The sequence below is a fragment of the Xenopus laevis genome, chromosome 9_10L (assembly GCF_017654675.1).
Source record: "Xenopus laevis strain J_2021 chromosome 9_10L, Xenopus_laevis_v10.1, whole genome shotgun sequence".
Lineage (NCBI taxonomy): Eukaryota > Metazoa > Chordata > Amphibia > Anura > Pipidae > Xenopus > Xenopus laevis.
The window spans coordinates 46,820,432-46,838,122 of NC_054387.1; the positions used below are offsets into that span (position 1 = coordinate 46,820,432).

Genomic DNA, 17,691 nt, shown 5'->3' on the forward strand with positions numbered 1-17,691 from the left:
ACAATTTGCATTTGCTTTTCATTTTTTATTATTTGTTGTTTTATTATTTGTGGTTATTTGCAATTTCAGCAATACGGTTGCTAGGGTCCAAATGACCCTAGCAACAATGCACTGATTTGAACAAGAGACTGGAATATGAATAGCAGCATTTGAAGAGCATTTGTTTTTAGATAAGGTCAGTGACCACCATTTGGAAGCTGGAAAGCATCAGAAAGGCAAATAATTAAAAAAAAACTATGAAAATAAATAATGAAGATTTGTAAAGTTGCTTAGAATTAGCCATTCTATAACATACGAAAAGTTAACCACCCCTTTAAGTGCACTTCCCCTTTAAATCATTTTCTCCTCAGCAAGGAGAAGAAAAACACACCCAGCTGCTTTGGTTGGCTAAGTCAGGGCCTCTGATGTCACTTCTATAGGAAACCGCTCTTTCCCGTAATGATGTGTAGCAGACACAGACGCTTGTCAGAAGAGAGGTAATGACATGTTATTAGAGAAGCTGATGGGCAAGTGCCAACCTCACACTGCTGAAGTCTATATATATATATATATATATATATATATATATATGTATAATTAGAGGCTCTGTGAGCGCTGTTTTGCTAGAACTTGAAGGATCTAAATGCAGCCACTGTGGGGCCCCTGGAGAATTAGCAGTTCAGCAAGAGGCTACATATCCTTGTTATTCAGAAACAGGGATTCCTTTCCTCCCAGATGTTTTGTGCATGCCTCTGTGTGATAATTATGTGCTGTGTATGTGTCTTTTCCTTCATTTAGATGGCTGGCTAGTAAAAAGGAAGAGAGATTTCCTCAACTGTTCATAAATGAGCCCCAGAGTAGCTGTAAAACACCACAGTGTCGGCCCTGAAGATTTTAAAGTTTCTGGTTTCCTCCATGATGCATGTTTGCTGGCAACAGAGTGCAGGCACTAAAAGGGTTAAAAGGGAATGATACCCTATTTCCAAACAGAGTTAACATTTATTTGTTAATTAATTCTAAAAGGAGAAAGAAAAGTATCCCTTAACGTGATTGGTAAATAAGGGATACTTTTCTTTCTCCTTTTAGAATTTATTTTCCAATATACTGACAAACGTCAGATCCCTTTTTAATTAATTTATCATATACCAACAGACAGATCTCCTTCTACTAAATCATTTATTTGTTAATTAACATGTTGGTGTACTTTACACGAGAATCCGTGTTTATTTGCATAGTTTTGATGGAACATATGAATGGAAGCAGCCATGATTTCTCACATGAGGAGTCCTGTTCAAATGACTGTTACTGAGATGGCACCTTTAAGTAATCAAGTTGGCCTGAAAAATAATTTTTATTTGTTGACAAATGTTTGTATTGCATGACATTCTATGTAAACATACTGTGTGCTATGGTTGTGCTCCTGTTTTGGCATACTGCCCCCCTTCCTTTTTACTTAACAAATGAATGTAATTAATTTACTGATTTGTTGCCAGCAAATTGTAGTCTATTAAGGATCTGTCTCAACTAACACTGAAGGGTAAGGGCACACAGGCGGATTCATGGAGATTAGTCGGCCGGCTACAAATCGCCTCTTCTTCGAGGCGACAATCTCCCCGAGCTGCCTTCCCCTACCTTCCCGTCGGCTATAATAAAAAATCGACAGCAATATGGCAGTCGCAGCGATTTGTTTTCCGAAGTCGCAGAAGTTGCCTCACGAGGAAACTTCGGAAAATGAAGCTCCGCGAATGCCATCCCGAAGCCGATTTTTCAGTATAGCCGGTGGGAAGATAAGGGAAGGCAGTTCGGGAAGATTGTCGCCCCGAAGAAGAGGAGATTTGTCACCGGGGCGACTAATCTCCCCGTGTGCCCTTACCCTAAAGAAACAGTAACACCAAAAAATTAAAGTGTTTTAAAAGAATGACAATATAACTTACTGTTGCTCTGCACTGGTAAAACTGGTGTGTTTGCTTCAGAAACTCTACAATAGTCTATATAACTATGGGGGCAGCCATTCAAAAAAAAAAAAAAGGCCACAGGATACACAGCAGATAACAAATAAACTTAGTAGTATACAATTGGATTCTTCAGAACTTATCTGTTATCTACTGTGTATCCTGTGCTTGAATGGCTGCCCACAAGGCTACACAGCAGCTTATTTATATAAACTATAGTTATGTTTCTGAAGCAAACTCACCAGTTTTACCAGTGCAGGTCTGTATGTTATGTTTGCAGGCTGTGTAACGACTAAATATGTTTATTTTAAAGACCTAGAACAGTGTCTTTGGGTGTTGATAAGTTGTTAACCCTCCTCAGAGTAATGTTTTCAAAAGCTTTGGGCTGGTTAAGTTATAAAAATCCCAGATCCGGTCATTCTGGTGTTGTGCAAGGCTGTTCTCTGTGTAGTAGGGCAGTATGGGTGTTTGCTCTGCAAGCAAGCAGTTCTGGCAGACGGGTCCACAGTGTTTAAAGTCAGAGTAGGGGGGTAGTTCTAGGAATCGTTAGTACACTTGATGGATCTCTGGTCAGAACATTTGTTGTCTGCAACATGCGTAAGCAGACTGCCGGGGAGTTGTATTTCACAAGATGACGAGGAACAAACTGCAGCTCGGGAGAGGCAGTCCATCATAGAAGTACATGCAGTGCTCCAGGATATAAGCATACCGGAGGCTGGCGTTCTTGTTCTGCACGCCACTGAGAGGATAAGGCTTTTATTTACATTAATTCAGCTACTTAACAAGCTTAGTCATGCAGGGAAATATAGGGCTCTGGCTGTAACAAAAGCCTTGTGATTTTTATTAGAATTCACTGAGAGGATTATGTCTGTACAAATGCCATGTACTTGATCTATTTAGGAGACTGAGGTGTGTAAGGCCAGTCATAAGGTAAATAGTACCCTGTACAAAATAGTGCAGTGACCCTCATATCAACCATTAGACAAGCAGTGTACATAGTACAGTGGCCCATTAATATACTGCCTGCTTAGCAGCTACCTTCAATAACTTAGCTTTTGGTCCATGCTTACAGAGGTAGATTTTAAAATAACTTTACTTTTATATCTATGTGTCAAAGAGCAGCCATAAGGTGTGTACATGGGCTTAAAATAACAAAATGTGCCTGAATGCTACTAGCAGAATCGATCTACCCGTATTTCACTGCTGAACACAGCTAAATGTTTTCAATCCTGAAAATACCACCAATTGCACTTGGGGTTGTGGAGGAGTCATTTTTGTTTATACAACATTCAGCATTTCTGTGGCCTGCATTGTGCCCCTTAACCTTTATGAATAAGTCAATATACATTTTAGGCATGTCTGACAGAAGGATCAAGCACTGGAGGTAGTTGAGTAAATGGAGAGAAAAGGTTTGGAAATGTCTCCTACATAATCTCACCCTATAACTCCTCCTATTGTTTCATATAATCCCTCTCTATAACTCATCCTATTGTTTCATATAATTCATCAATATAACTTCTCCTTTTGCTCCATATAACCCTCTCTATAACTCCTCCTTTTGCTTCATATAACCCTTCCTATAACTCCTCCTATAGCTCCATATAACTCTCCCTCTAACTCCTCCTATTGCTCCATATAACTCTCCCTCTAACTCCTCCTATTGCTCCAAATAACCCTCCCTCTAATATTAGTCCATATAACCCTCTCTACTCCTCCTTTTTCTCCATATAACCCTTCCTCTAACTCCTCCTATTGCTCCATATAACCCTCCCTCTAACTGCTCCTATAGCTCCATATAACCCTCCCTCTAACTCCTCCTATTGCTCCATATAACCCTCCCTGTAACTCCTCCTATTGCTCCATATAACCCTCCCTCTAACTCAGGGCTGGACTGAGAATTAAATAGGCCCTGGTATTTCAGGTACACAGAGGCCCAAATCAGCCCACACAGAGGCCCAAACAGCCCACTAAATACTGGCTTTCTATGGCACCTTATAGCAGCCCCTCTGGCATTTGCCAGAACCCACAGATTGCCAGTCTGGGCCTGCTCTAACTCCTCCTATTGCTCCATATAACCCTCCCTCTAACTCCTCCTATTGCTCCATATAACCCTCCCTATAATGCCCCCTATTGCTCCATATAACCCTCCTTATAACGCCCCCTATTGCTCCATATAACCTTCCCTGTAACGCCCCCTATTGCTCCATATAGTCCTTATTAGAATTCATCCTACAACTCACTCTATTGGTCCCTTCAACCCCCCCAATACCTCCTAGTATAGCTTATATTAAAAACATGCAGTATAGTATACATCCCAACATGTTGATCTAAAATTACTTCATAGGAATAGGATGCATATTTATTAAAAAAATAAATAAATATATAGTGAATAAAGTACCCCCTCTTGTAAAATATAAGGATATTATAAGTTACCGAGGAGTTTCATGACCATATAAAAACACGAGGCCGAAGGCCGAGTGTTTTTATACAGGTCATGGAACTCCGAGGTAACTTCTAATATTCTCATATTTTACAACTGGGGGTACTTTATTTATTATAATACACAAATTTTAGGGAGTCATGTGACAGAAATGACATCACTACTCACCGTTTATAACTGATGACATCACTACTCACCGTTTATAAGGATATAATTTACAGTATATTCATGGCTTTTGTGTATTATATATATATACACATATACACACACACACACTGTATGTATATATGATGTAACTGTCGTGAGAATTCACCAGACACAGGAGATCACTTGAGGTAAAGAGTGAAGTTTATTGACACGAGTTGTGGATTCTGTACTCGCAAGCAGAGACATATTTATATTAAGGCTCCCGAGGGCCTGTGGTTTTGGGGGTGGGATACCTATTTCTTACGGGTTTTTTTAATATATATATATATATATATATGTAACGGTAATCTGGGCTATCCAGACCACAGAAAGCTAAATGGAAGCTTTCCCTCAGCCAGGCTACTGTGCATACAAAATATACAAAATGATTGGGCTCCAGGAGGTTCTTATGATGCAAACACAGAACTGTTTTTTAGTCAAAGACAATGTCCCCAGGTTTACTCAAGTATACAGATGAGGTATTAGCACATGACACACACTACACAGCTCACACAGGACTGGCAGGCTCACAAAGAGCTCATAGATAGAGACAGCATATGGAGAAGCACATATAACTCACACAAAGCTTCAAGTAATAGGTATTTCAGCTAAGGAAGGACATCCATTAGGCATTTGCAGTGATTCAGTATGCCATCCCCATCCAGAGAAATTGTGCGGAAGTGACTTCACACACACGACTTGCTGACGTCACTTCCGCAGTGTGATGTTATGCGTACGACACGCTTACGTCTCGCGCGCAATATAACTAGCGTGTATAGGTCCGGTGCCTAGGGCAGCATCGGACCTAAATACAGCCCTGCTCACAAGAGGCAGAATACAGAACAAAGATCAAGGTGGGGGTTTTATAACCCTTCACACAACACACTGTTACAAGATAGAAAAACAGTGATGATGAAACAATGGTGTGAGAGCCGTACGTAGAAATCTTAAAGGAGTTGAACCTCCCAATCGGGTCCCACAACCATATAACAATGAAATCATACATAGTACACTGATAAGACCCTGCTCTTGAGATGTTACACCAGAAGCGCAGCAATGAAAAGGTCATTTGTAACCTCTTCACTGTGTCGTTGATGGTCGACTTACAGTCTGTGTCTACTGAGTCAGGCCTGCTAGACAAACGTTAACCCTTACACTAAATTAAACCATTACACCATTTATGATGCAAAATAAATAAAAACGCCATTAGGTGAAAGTGTATGTCCACAACTGCCACCCCCTCATTTAGCCTTGGATAAAGCCCTGAATTTCTATTCCTGCCAAAGATGCTGTGTCAGTGTTACCTTATGCCAGGTGTGTCCTGGATTCAGGTGAAAGGGAAGGGAATTCTGAGGCAAGTACCAAAGACTATTGTTACATAATAAAACCGTTGAAGATAACAGCTTGGAGTAAGTATTTATTACAAGACACCTTGTAATCAAAAGCATCAAAGGCTAGTAGAGTAAATATTCGGGAGGGCAAGTGATTACTTTGCATATTTTAACATCTTGCCTTAGAGCCTCTGTATCTTCAGGCAACTCCAGGATACAGGATAAAAGGTGCCCACTCCAGGCCCACACTTTGGGCAGAGGTATTTGGCTATAGTTTACTAGTCTGTATGGAGAAATATATGCCCTATATATAATATAGGTAAAGTGGCATATGAAGAAAAAGAAATCGGGAGAGACCTACTATATAGTAAAGAAGTAGCCCATGTACTAATTAAAATTAAAAAATTAATGAGGACATGCATTAGCCTAACGCGTTTCGTGCCAAAGTGGGCACTTACTCATAGGGGCAGATTTACTAAAGGGCAAAGTGACTAACGTTAGCGAAAATTTGCCAGTGTGACATCATTTCGTTACTTCGCCGATTTACTACTTTGCTAGCGAAGGAGATAGACTTTGCTAGCGAAGGAGATAGACTTTGCTCCCTTACTCCTGGAGAAGTTGCGCTCTGGTGAAGGGATGTAACTATGCAAATTCACTAAGATGCGGATTTTACTGAACGTTACCTCTTGCGCCAGACTTGCCTTCGCCACCTCAGACCAGGCGAAGTGCAATAGAGTAGATAGGACTTCCTCAAAAAATAGGTTAAAATTTTTCTAAGTCCCAAAAAACACTGGTGACTTCATTTTTTCAGGGTGATAGGCTGCAAAGAGCGTAAATTTTTTCTGGGGTACCCAGCTTCCCCCCCTACATTTCCTAACATGTGCCACATATACTATACACTGGGCTCATGTGTAGGGCATTATAACAACTCTATTTTCCCGCCGTATGCAAATTAGCCAACGCTAGCGCATCTTTGCTTGGCTTGCCGCAGTAACGCTAGCGATACTTCGCCAGCGTTCGTCACCCTGGACGCAACTTCGAATTTTAGTGAATTAGCGTTGTTCTAGTGAATCAACGCCTGGCGAAGTGTTGCAATGTGAGCGAATCGGACGCTAGCGAAAATTCGGTGCTTAGTGAATCTGCCCCATAGGCTATCGGTCTCCCCTCCACACAATCCTTTTAAAGGGGATAGTGACCAATAAAATTTACATACATGACATCACACAACGCCTTGTCCAATAAAGGAGAAGCTCATTACATGGTTGTGAACCAATAAAAGTGATTTACAGAAATTACATCACACAAATCGTGTTTAAACAGAGAAACGGCACGTTTACACAAAGTTTGGACCAAAAGAAAAACTGGGTGGGTTAAACATAAAGGATAAACATTTTTGAAAAGGCACTCTATGTGGCTGTCTATAAACTAAGAATTAACAGTGCATATTTTCTTTTCACGAAGGCGTGCCAGACTTACACTTTATATAACAAACTATATCTAATATTTGTGTACAGTAATTGTTTCAAGCATTAGGATCAGGGGCGTAACTATAGAGGAAGCAGACCCTACGGTTGCAGGGGGGCCCAGGAGTGTAGGGGGCCCAGTGAGACCCTAATTAATTAGCAATTTTAATATATCTTGGTAAAATAAGCCAACTTATAAATATTTTGGGGCCCTAAATTGAATTTGCTATGGGGCCCAGTAACAACTAGTTACGCCACTGATTAGGATGAATACAGAAATCTCAAAAGATAATAGTGATAAATACAAATTATTGATAAGGAAGACTTAGAAAGGGTTAGAAAACAATTGGAATATAGAAGAAAAATATATGTTACAAAAACAAGATAAAAAAAGGAGACTTTGATCAAAACTATATATAGAGAGGCTCAGAAACAGGACATTATTCAAAAATTCTCTAATGTAAAAGCTATAGGGACATATGCCTACTGACATAAGTATGAAGGACCATTAAAAAATGACAAAATAAAAGTAAAACAACACTAGGTGAAAGTTAATGTCAACAACTACCGCCCCCCCTCGTCCTTCTGATTCGGATTATCGTGTGTATTTCCTCCCCTGCCAGGGATGCTGTGTCACTGTTACCTTACGCCAGGTGAAAGGGGAGGGAAATGTTGGATTGAGCACCACAGGCGTGTCCATGAGAGGAAGGAGAATATTTCCCAGTCTACATGTATGTAGAAGACAGGAGAAAAGGTGCCAGTACCAACTGAGCTGGCTGAGAGGTGCGTAGCTCTCTATTTCTTAGTCTCTGTTTCTGCATGAGGGGAGCTGTGTGTTTATAAACGTTGGCTTGTTTGCAAAGATGTCCTGTGGGTGTGGGTGTGACGATGTTTGAAGCTTTCTTTTTCTGGATGTATTTGTGACAAAGGTTAAAATAAGTTTTTGTGTAAAGGTATCACCTAAGTTCCAATGTTTTGTTTTTGTTCTTATTTGAGTAGCTCTGTTCTGTATGTCTTTGTAGGTCGATAATACTGTATGATCCATTTAATTATAGGGCTCCTTAAAAAGGTTACCAATGTATTTGTAGATGTAATTGCTACTGACTGACTCCTGAAACAGCGGAGCAGATACAGTATCAACAGATCAGGACAAGAAATGACCAGTGTCACATTGTTTTAAGAGTCAGACCCGGAGAACAGAAGGGGATGAACAACCATTTCAATTGCTTTCTATATTCTTTCAAATGCAATTTCACTTGTTGAAAATGTTTAAATTACTGTATGTTGGCAAATGGCTTAGATCTGTAGTTTCTTTTACTGTGCAAAAAAATAGTTTGGGATTAGCGGCACCTTTAATATGAGCAGTGGGGCAAGGGCAGCCCATAAACAAAGCATTTAATTAAAGGAACATTAACACCAAAGAAATGAAAGTGTTTTAAAGTAATGAAAATATCATGTATTGTGACCCTGCACTGGTAAAACTGATCTGTTTGCTTCAGAAACACTACTATAGTTCACATAAACAAGCTGCTGAGTAGCAATGACAGAAATGGAAAAAAGGCTATATGGCACAGGTTAAATAGTGGATAACACTTATGTTCTACAGAGCTTATCTGCCACCTGCTGTGTAACCTGAGCCTTTTCTCCATTGATTGGCTGCCCTCATTGCTACACAGCAGCTTATTAATATAAACTATAGTAGTGTTTCTGAAGCAAACCCAGCAGTTTTACCAGTGCAGGGCAACACTGCATTATATTTTTATTACTTTAAAACAATTTAAATTTTTGATGTTCCTGTTCTTTAAAGGGCAAATTCACTAACATTCGTAGTTTCGCCAGCGCTCCGCAAATTCACTAAAATCCAAAGTTGCGCACAGGGGTAGCGTAAGATTGTGAAGTTGCGCTAGCGTTGATTCGCTAAGTCAAGCGAAGTTACGCTAGCGAAGGCTAATTTGCATACGGCGCCAAATTCAAATTTCAATGGAGGAATACGTATCAGCACTACAAATGGCTAGAAAACCTTCAAAACATCAAAAAATTTTATTTTGCCCTACACATGTGCCCACTGTCTAGGTAAGTTGCCATGAGTCAGGAAATGTAGGGGGGAAGGAGGGGAGCCCCAAAAATTTTTTCGATCTTTTTCAGGCTATCACCCATAATGTAGAAAACACGCCAGCGTTTTTTGGGACTTAGAAAAATTTTTGACTTTTTTTTTAAGCAATCCCTATCTACTCTATTGCGCTTCGCCTGGTCTGAGGTGGCGAAGGAAGTCTAGCGTAAAAGGTAGCGTTCAGTACACTGCGCGTGTTAGTGAATTTGCGTAGTTACATCGCTAGCGAAAATTCGCCAGGCATAAGGGTGCGAAGTAACACTAGCGAAACTACGCCAGCGTTCGTTAGTGAATTTGCGCAGTAACGAAAATGCCAAACGCTAGCGAATTAATGCTAGCGTTCGGCGCTTCGGCGCTTAGTGAATTTGCCCCCTAGTCTCTACGGATTGCAAGTGCAGCCTGCATATTTCACAGGATTAAATATATTTGCTTAAAGGAACGATATATTTACTGATGGTGCCAATATATTAACCCCTGTGATTTCAGGAAGAATAGAAGCACCAGCTAGAGGTCTCAAGTAAGAGACTGGGATCATTGGGGGTAACGACTTGGCACTCGTAAGTAATTTCCATGTCCTATAATGAATGATGTGCTTGGTTGGGTTATACTGGGGATGTCCAGGGAATGTCTTTCAAGGAAAAAAGGCAATGGCACACCAGGCACGATCAAGCAGGGAAAAACCCTTGCAGAAGTTTATTTGCACACGATAGTTGCATCGTGTGCAAATAAACTTCTGCAAGGGTTTTTCCCTGCTTGATCGTGCCTCGTGTGCCATTGCCTTTTTTCCTTGACCATTGTTCTAGGGGGGTGCCGATCCCCCCAGGTATTTGAGCACCCGGCAGAGTTCCTGAAGGCCAGGGTGTGCGAGGTGAATCCCCCCTTTTTTCAGGGAATGTCTTTGCCTATGTACCGAATTTTTGTATCTTTTTAAAAAAAAAAAAGAAAAAAAGTTTCTTAAAAAAGTTTTTCTATAAACTAATTTTCTATTCTATAGTGTTTCCACTAAAGGTTTTTTATAACTTTCATATGTTTGGATATTATGATAGTAATTTATTTATACTAAATGTGACTATATGGTAATTACCCGTATTAATTAAGGTGATTTGTATTCACCCTGTGTGACTTCACTTCCTGTCTACACCTTTAAAAGTTTGTGAATAATCAGTTTGTTTTACACTTGATAAAGGGCGTGCAGCCTGAAACATGTTGTGAAAAATAAATCACTTAGCAGTTACTCTGCATTGCGTGCTTTCTCTCAGTTCCATTGAGCTATTGGATCATTTGTTGCACCTGGAGCGGGGGTGTCCTGCTGAGATAGAGAGCCTGAAGTACCCCAATACCCAGTCATCTTCATTTTGTTGTCTTTGCCTATGTATTGCCCCTTGTGTATAAAACACTAGCAGGTGTTGCCTATTGCTGCATACACAAAATCGCATGGTCTGGCAAGATGTATTGTGGGCAAAAAAACAGTACTTTTTTAAATTAACTAAATTAATAAATTAACCCTAATTAGATATTTTCATTGCAGGTAGACGTTTGCTGGAGAAATAAGGATGGAAACTCCAGATGGACCATGGGCTTGGGTGGTGCTGGCAGCTGTTATGTTGACACAGGGGTTGAGTTTGGGCTTCCCCACCTGTATTGGAATATTTTACACAGACATTCAGTCCTCCTTCCAAGCGTCCAACACTGAGACCTCATGGTTCCCTTCAATTATCATGGCTGTCCTGCATGCCGGAGGTCAGTTTTTATCTGTATCATTGTACCTCATTATTATCATCACTGTATCATTACCTTTCTTTGTCTGAATGGAACAGTAATTCTGGTATTCTTCTCAGGACCACTTTGTACCATCATGGTGGAGAGGTTTGGCTGCAGAGTAACAGTGATGGTTGGAGGACTCCTGTGTGGGGTGGGGATGGTTACCAGCGCCTTCTCTCGGACCATAATTCATCTATACTTGAGTGCCGGGCTTGTTGGAGGTAAGTAATCTTACAGACAGGCTAAAAGCAGGACCAGACTGGGATTCAAAATAGGCATTTCAAGTACACAGAGGCCCAATAAATAGTGACGGTCTATGGCATCTTTAGCAGCCCCCTGTAAGAGATCTTTGCTTTAATGCAAATAAAAAATTCCCCAAAGTACAGAGTATTAAAGGAACACTTCAGTATAAAAATAAAAACTGGGTAAATAGATGGGCTGTGCAAAATAGAAAAAAATTCTAATATAGTTAACCAAAAATGTAATGTATAAAGGCTGGAGTGACTGGATGTCTAACATAACAGAACACAACACAACTTCCTGCTTTTCAGCTATCTAACTCTTTAAAGGAGAACTAACCCCCCCTGTACCAAAAGCCCCTCTTAACTGCCTGCCATTGCCACTCCCCGCGCATTAGTGAAAAACAACCCCTTTAAAAGAATCTGACCCTAAAAAGTAGAGTAGCGCAGCGGAGCTTCAGGGCACCATCTTCCGCTGCTTCATATTCTATTGGGGCTCAAAGCCTACACAAAGCCTGTGAGAGCATACACAGTTGGGCCAAATTGGGGTATTGAACCTGAAAGCATATGAAGCCGCAGAAGATGCTGCCCTGGAGCTCAGCTGCGCTTACAACACTTATGACACATGTGCCCCCCTCAAGTCACTGATTGGTTACTGCCTGGTAACCAGTCAGTGGAAACCAAGAGAGCTGAAAAGCAGTAAGTAGTGTTCTGGCTATTATGTTAGACATCCAGTCACTCCAGCCTTTACACATTCCATTTTTGGCTAACTAGCTATATGAAAACATTTTTTTATTTTGCCAGATTTTATTCTAAACAATTCCTTTAAGTGTTGGTATACAAAGCCACTTTTACTCATAAGCTGAATACCTGAGCCACTAACCTAATTTTAGTACCGAAGCGAGACAGTGTGTTTCTAAAGCACAAGACCATTTATCCCCTAAATATCATAAGAACAGATGGCTTTATAGTAATAAGCCACCAGCTACGTCTTTGGTTCTGGTCAGTGCACAAAATAAATATTTTCTGATTGTCTCTTTCTATAGTAAATCCTTTTGTCATTGTTCTTGCACTATCCTGCCTTGCCTATTTCCATGAGCTAAATCACACTGTATTATGATGTTCCAAGTATTGATTATATTTCTATAACTAGTTTAAGTACTGCCTTAATTAGACACCTTTATATATACAGCTGTAGTAGTATATGTAGTAAACTGCTGAATGGAAACTGCTCTGAGATCTCAGTGTTTTCATGGAATCATTTAAGTCACTAGACATGAGAATGACCTATATTGTTCAATTGAAATACTTCATGCCTGAATCCTGATTTTCAATTCCCTTTCAGGTTTGGGTCTTTGCTTCTGCTTCCAGGCTGGGATCACTGTGCTGGGATACTACTTTATTCGGCGTAGGACTTTGGCAAATTCATTGGCCTCTGCTGGGGCATCTATTGGAATGGCATTGTGGCCCCTGGCATCTCAGCATCTTCTGGAATCAATGGGCTGGAGAGGTTCCTTTATGCTCTTTGGGGGTGTTCTGCTCAATTGCTGTGTTTGTGGGGCTATTATGAGACCTGTCAGAACTCCAGAACCTACTCATGAAAAGGAGGCTCTAGCCCCAGAAGCACCAAATGGAATTGAACACAAAGTAGAGAAAACAGAAAATGGCAAAGGCTTCCAAAGATACATGGCTTTTGACCTCCTGTTTCGACATCGTCGCTACCAGATCTATGCCATAGGTGTTACCTGGATGGTTCTAGGATTTGTCTTACCACTTTTTTACTTGGTCCCATATGCAACCAACAATGACATTGATGAGGCAAAAGCAGCACTGCTGCTATCTCTCATTGGCTTTTTGAATATATTTATGCGTCCCATGGCTGGTTTGGTGTCTCAACAAAAGGTGTTTCATGGGCGGCTTATTTACCTTTTTAGTGTAGCAGTAATTTTAAATGGACTCAGTAACTTAGTTTGTGCAATATGGGTGTCTTTCCCAGTGTTGTTGACTTACTGTGTCTTGTACAGCATAACCATGAGTTTCATTGGATCACTTATCTTCCAAGTGCTGATGGATACTGTTGGGATGAAGAGGTTCCCTGGAGCTTTTGGCCTCTTCACCATCCTTGAAAGCATAACTATCATGGCAGGACCACCTCTAGCAGGTTAGTACATGCATTACAATTTACTGTCCGACAAAAGTTACAATTCTGTTCTGATTTAAAGGGATACCATCATGATTTTTATGGTAAAGTTTTTATTTCTAAATTACACTATTTACACTGCAAATAATTCACTCTACCATATAAAATTTTATTCCGAAACCAACAAGTGTATTTTTTTAGTTGTAATATTGGTGTGTAGGCAGCCATCTCAGGTCATTTTGCCTGGTCATGTGCTTTAGAAAGAGCCAGCACTTCACAATGAAACTGCTTTCAGACAAGCTATTGATTCTCCTACTCAATGTAACTGATGGAGTCGCAGTGGGACTTGCATTTTTACAACTGAGTGCTATTCTCATATTTACTGTTATCTGGTTACCTTTCCATTGATCTACTGATGGGGGGGTGATATCACTCCAATTTAGGGCAGAGACACACTGTCAGATTCGGGGAGACAAATCTTCTCTTCTTCGGGGAGACTAATCTCCCCAAACTGCCTCCCCGCCGGCGATTTACATTCTAGCCGAAGAAGAGATTTGTTGCCGGGCGACTAATCTCCCCAAATCTGACCATGTGTCTCTGCCCTCACAGTGTAGCAGTAAAGAGTGACTGAAGTTTATCAGAGCACAAGTCACATGCTGAGGGCATGAGTGACTGCATCTAGAGCATCTAATGAGTGCAGCTCACCTGTAGTGGTATAAAAGTTGACCTTCGACTGGCAAAGGTGGACATTATAAAGTGGATGGAGTTTTCTCCATCACAATAAAAGTGACATCTTAAAATTGGGATTGGTCCTCTCACCACAGAAGAGTCATCAGCAACTATAAGTAGAATGCAGAGAATAAAGCTGGCCATAGACCTGATCGTACGAATCGAGGATTCGTCCAATTTTTGGACCGTGTGTGGAGAGTCCCGACATTTTTTCGCCCGGCGGAGATCGGTCGTTTGGTCGATCAGACAGGTTAAAAGATTTCTGTCGGCTGCCGATAATATCTCTGCATGTATTGGCGATTGTACGATTTTCAGAGGGAGACTGTCATTAGTTTTGTCGGACATAACTATCGTACGATTGCTGTCAGGGGCAGAACATCGGCTGATCTGTTCTTTTACTACTTTATTTGATCTGAATGGTTAGTGGCTGGTCGGGAGATAGGGAAGTGTCTATGGCCATCTTAAGAGGAAGGCTTCTGCCTTGTATCTGTCTACACAAAAATTTAAATATAAGTACATGACTTTGCGTCCTGGCCTGCTTTTTTGTTCAGGGGTAGCACTTGGTTGGAACTTTGCACTGACGTTTATGGTTTAGAAAAGGAACTACAGCTTAAAAGCAGCAATCAGCAGTGAGCTGTGTGAGTTGAGAGTGTTGAAAAAATGTATTATTGTACACATACAGCTTATCTTTATTGCAATATAGATTTAATTTTACAGCGCAAGTCAACTACTGTTCCTTCTCCTTTACCCTACACAAGTGTTTTATGGATATAATTATATTATATATGTCATTGCCAATGTTGTTTTTTTTTAACTCATGTTAAAAACTGTTTTTAATAAATATATAAAAAAAAAAACAAAAACCAGGTTCGACAGACCTAATTGTTACATATACATAACATACAATAAAAGCAATGTCAAATCTACAGTATTGTACTGCATGATACCTTAATATATTCTCTCTCTGTTTCCTTAGGGTTGCTGGTAGATATAACAGGTCAGTACGGACTAGTTTTTTATGCCAGCAGTGCTGCAGTCACCTCATCTGGAGTCTTTATGGGTTTGGCCTCCTTTGCAGTGGACAGGAGGGAAGCAAAAGCCAGAAGGTGCAGTCAAAGTCCTACAGAAGTAACAGATAATAAAGACAATGGTGACACAGTATATTCTCCCTGTAAACAGGAAGATGTTATATTGTGAGTGAACCGATTGTAGGAAGAATTTTAATCGATTGCATCAGGGATGATAATGCATAGCCTGCAATCTGTAATTTTCCTCATGTGAAGGCTGGATTCGGATCCACAGTACTGAGACAACATTGTGATGAGCAAGGTGGACTTGGGCGAGCTGTAGCCTGCGCGAAAAAGGGGATTTTATACAACCCTGATATAGTTGTTTTGTTTTTTTTCTAATAAGCATGGAGCAAAATAATGCCTCTTCTGGCAGGAGGAAAATCTCACAGTATTTCTAAAGAATGTCTGAGCTTAGACAGTCATGCATTTTCCTTGTAATGTAAGCGTGTGGATGGATGAGGTCCTCATTTATCTTCAGTGTGCAAAATGGTGAGCAAAGTCCTTCTGTACGGATGTGCTGCTGTCGGTTAAGTGGAAATATATTGTGTTGACAATGCTTTCTATATGAATATTGGGTGCTCAGCTGAATGTTCTTTTATCACTTGACAGCAGACAGTCAGTCAATATTATGCAATGAAGGTAACTACAATTGCAGCTTTTTGCACAACCCATTTAAACCGGCCAATGTCCAAAGATTCCCAGGTTAAGCAGCAGTTGTCTGAAATACTTCCTATATAAGGTCAAAAGCCAAATAGCGGAGGTTTGTTTGCGGCGACTGCAAATGTACATTTTTTAAGTGGCCTTGAAAATGCAACCATAACAATCAATCGGTCAAGATTCTAACTGCGGACTGGGTATGGACTGAGTCATAAGAGTATAGCATTTAACCTCCAAATCCAGTGCATGTAAAAACACTCTATTGCAATATGAATATGAAATAAGCTTTATTACTATCTCAGGGGCAACCAAAGTCTTACGATTGTCTTAAAGTTGCATTAACTCTTCATCTGAAAGACTAAGAAGGATAATTATAGAAACAAGTGTAGGCTGCTTCACTAGGTGAATGCAAACCAGGGAACTATCTCGAAAATGAAAATATAATATATAAATAATATAATATAATATACGCTTCCCCATACTGAAGTAAGAAACTTTCTAAATACAATCAATTACAATTTCTGCATCTGAAATAATCAAGTTTATATTCACTATCCCTCTCTCAGCATCTGTTTCTCTTCATTCTGTCTTCATTCAGCATTTGGGTGTCAGATGAATGATCCAATATATCTTATAGGGGGCTCCCTTTCCTAGCAGATGTATTAGAGCTCAATCAAATAACTGATTCCAGTACAAACAAAAGCTAACAAAATAACTGCCTTTTGCACAAATTCTGCATGTACAGAGACAGGTGATTTTAATAGAGTGAGCTCTAATACATCTTCTAGGCAAAAGGAGCCCCCCTATAAGATATATTAGATGATTCATCTGACACCCAAATCCTGAATGAAGACAGAATGAGGAGAAACAGATGCTGAGAGAGGAATAGTTAAGATAAACTTGATTATTTCAGAAATGGTACAGAATGTTTAATAGATTGTATTTAGAAAGTTTCTTATTTCAGTACGCTGAAGCTAATATTAAATTTTCACTATAGTTCCCCTTTAAGTAGCATTTACTAGTTACAATTCAGGGAAACCTTGACAGTGTGGGTTCTATAAGGAAGCAGTAAAGTTTGAGATTAACGGTTATTATTATATTATTATTAAGTGCATAAAAAGAAAATGGTTGTGATCCACAAATATAAAAATCATGGTTAACTTAAACCTTGCCTTAGTTATTTTCTAAATTGTATGGTCTGTAGTCAGTTCACCAGCATGACGGTGTACTTACATGTAAAGCTTTGCTTATACCTTGTCAGGATGGTTAATTTATAAATTGTGATCTCAATCTAGAAGCTTTAGGCAACACAGTATTAGCTGTTGCAAAGCATTGAGACACATTTAATAAAGGGAAACTGTGCTACAAAGTTTCATGGTCACAGCCCTTCCTCAGGGTTCAGCATCTGGTAGACCAAAGCAAATTGACACGTAGTGCCAGTATATATGAATAGAAGAAAGCATGTTATGTATGGGGTCTTAATGGGTACCATTCTGCATCCATTTTTGTTTTTATTAACGATCCTTTCGATTCATTTGGAAGTTCTGCATGTAACGTTAAGCACTTAGCGGGACTCATTTATAAACACAGGGCAAATTTGCACCTGGGCAGTAACCCATAGCAACCAATCTGCA

The 17,691-nt window shown here is 40.0% G+C and overlaps 1 protein-coding gene across 4 annotated transcripts; it reads left to right on the top strand.

Moving 5' to 3' along the window:
* The first annotated feature begins 424 nt into the window (after positions 1 to 424).
* LOC108701112 (monocarboxylate transporter 6) lies at positions 425 to 16,546 on the top strand. 4 transcript variants are annotated; one of them, XM_041576905.1, is made up of 7 exons: positions 425 to 476; positions 7,975 to 8,134; positions 9,948 to 10,018; positions 10,990 to 11,201; positions 11,300 to 11,443; positions 12,807 to 13,622; positions 15,307 to 16,546. In XM_041576905.1, exons 4-7 carry the CDS (start codon positions 11,015 to 11,017, stop codon positions 15,525 to 15,527), a joined length of 1,368 nt encoding a protein of 455 aa, XP_041432839.1. In that variant the 5' UTR covers positions 425 to 476; positions 7,975 to 8,134; positions 9,948 to 10,018; positions 10,990 to 11,014; the 3' UTR covers positions 15,528 to 16,546. The 4 variants fall into 4 exon arrangements, with proteins under 4 accessions (XP_041432839.1, XP_041432840.1, XP_018090811.1 ...); XM_041576906.1 differs by lacking the exon at positions 9,948 to 10,018; XM_018235322.2 differs by lacking the exons at positions 425 to 476; positions 7,975 to 8,134 and having other exon boundaries at positions 9,766 to 10,018.
* The last annotated feature ends 1,145 nt before the right edge of the window (positions 16,547 to 17,691 follow it).

Excerpts from the sequence above, each read along its gene's own strand:
- LOC108701112 (XM_041576905.1), top strand. The coding sequence starts at position 11,015 with ATGGAAACTCCAGATGGACCATGGGCTTGGGTGGTGCTGGCAGCTGTT. Across the intron at positions 11,202-11,299 it reads GGCTGTCCTGCATGCCGGAG|GACCACTTTGTACCATCATG; the intron begins GTCAGTTTTTAT and ends TATTCTTCTCAG. Across the intron at positions 11,444-12,806 it reads GAGTGCCGGGCTTGTTGGAG|GTTTGGGTCTTTGCTTCTGC; the intron begins GTAAGTAATCTT and ends ATTCCCTTTCAG.